The 1683-nt window shown below is 44.6% G+C and overlaps 1 protein-coding gene across 1 annotated transcript; it reads right to left on the bottom strand.

The window, feature by feature from the left end:
* Nucleotides 1–986: 986 nt before the first annotated feature.
* Nucleotides 987–1349, bottom strand: LOC123668897. Its single transcript, XM_045602588.1, has one exon. The coding sequence runs from the start codon at nucleotides 1347–1349 to the stop codon at nucleotides 987–989; it is 363 nt and encodes a 120-aa protein (XP_045458544.1).
* Nucleotides 1350–1683: the final 334 nt, after the last annotated feature.

The following is a 1683-nucleotide window of genomic DNA, read 5'->3' as shown; positions in this document are numbered from 1 at the left end:
AGACAGACAGACAAAAATTGTAACAAAATATATTTTGGTTTATGTACCGTGTATACATCATCCATATGCATTTAATGAAAAGCGGTTATTTTTATATTACAAACGACACACGAATTTTATTTATTTGTATAGATTAAGAGGTTCTTAGTACATTGTAAGTTTTGCTATAAAATTTAGTTAGTAAATTAGTTTAGGTATACATATTTACATTTTGATAGTGCTGGTGTTACGCAACTAAAAAAAAAATACTTAAACACTTAATAAAAATAATAGGTTTTTTTATTCAATTATATTATATAATAATAAATAATATATGAAATGTTTTTTTAACTGATAAATTTTGGACTATATAAATATAAAACTAAAAATACAATATAATTTTTTAAATTTCATGTATGATTCATGAAATACAGCAAAGAACTTTTTTTTTTTATTAATTTCTTGTTATATTTAATTATAGAAGTAATGCAACTTCAAAACGTTTATATTTTATAGTGAAGTATAGGCCTTTTTGAATGGCAGTGATATAAATTCGTCATTCACGTTAACAGTTAAGTTTGTAAAAATTAAATTAAAAAAAAAACACTAACACACTCTTCAGACCATATCTGCTATTTATGCTATATTATTATTTTTCGCGGGGAAATGCTTTTACTTGCTTAGTGTGGGACTCCTGGCCAAGCCAGACTACCCACTAAAACCTAGCGGTACCTTCATCGCCATAGCGGGGCGCCACGGGATCGCTTTCGCCTGCTACCGCGACGCCCCGACGGTTGGCCCACCATGTGCAGGCCGCCTTCGTCTATAGAGCTCCCACGGCCACTGTGAGCGCTCTATCACCCGGCGGCGAGTGGGAGGATTAGTGGTGTCCTTCTCCTACTCTACCACTCTACTCTCCACTCTTGTGAAGGGTGAAGGAGCGCGTAACGGCGTCTCCTTCCCCCTGGTCGTCTCCTGTGGAGCGGGTTGGCGTTAGCCTCGCACTGTCACTCCGCAGCCTCCTTTAGCGCCATGACCTCCTCGCAGAAGGAGGTTACGGCCGACCAGCACCTGCTCCTCTCGCTGCCGAGCAGCATGCTCGGCAGCGAGAGACCACGCTCGGCAACGACAGATCTTCGCCTATTACGGCCACCAGTGCGCAGCGCTGGCTCACCACATGCGTGACAGGCAGCGGTGGCCTCCCTACCCACGATCTGATGCAGGTATTCACCGAAGCATCCGTGCCCGGTAAGTACCTGTATCAGTCTAAAGGATAGCACCCCGTGCCGTCTTTTGACCCAGCAACGTAGGTGAGGACGTATAGCATGCACCGTCGCTAGGCCCGCCGCTGAGAACCCCAGATCCTCCATCCGCTAATCGATCAGGGCTCTCTGAGCCTGACCTCAGATCCTACGTATCTGGTCCGCACTCGGAATTCGTCTTCGAGCTCGGAGGCCCGACCGGTACCGGTACACTTTCGTCACCAAGCATCTGCGCCTGGAGTTCCCAATGCGGATCGCTCGCAAGAAGTGTCGCCGCCGTCCATGACACTTATGACTGGTACCACGTATGCACACTTATGGTACCCACGTATGACTCTCACCTCTAAGACCCTCTGCGGTCTCCTCAAGAGGATTCTGTTCTGGGCGGTGAGAGCGTCTGCAAAAACAGAATATCTGCTATATTATAACGTAACCGAACCTA

The sequence above is a fragment of the Melitaea cinxia genome, chromosome Z, assembly GCF_905220565.1.
Source record: "Melitaea cinxia chromosome Z, ilMelCinx1.1, whole genome shotgun sequence".
NCBI lineage: Eukaryota > Metazoa > Arthropoda > Insecta > Lepidoptera > Nymphalidae > Melitaea > Melitaea cinxia.
The sequence above is the reverse complement of the archived record's forward strand: the minus strand, read 5'-3'. Positions and strand labels throughout refer to the sequence as shown.

Excerpts from the sequence above, each read along its gene's own strand:
- LOC123668897 (XM_045602588.1), bottom strand. The coding sequence starts at position 1,349 with ATGGAGGATCTGGGGTTCTCAGCGGCGGGCCTAGCGACGGTGCATGCT.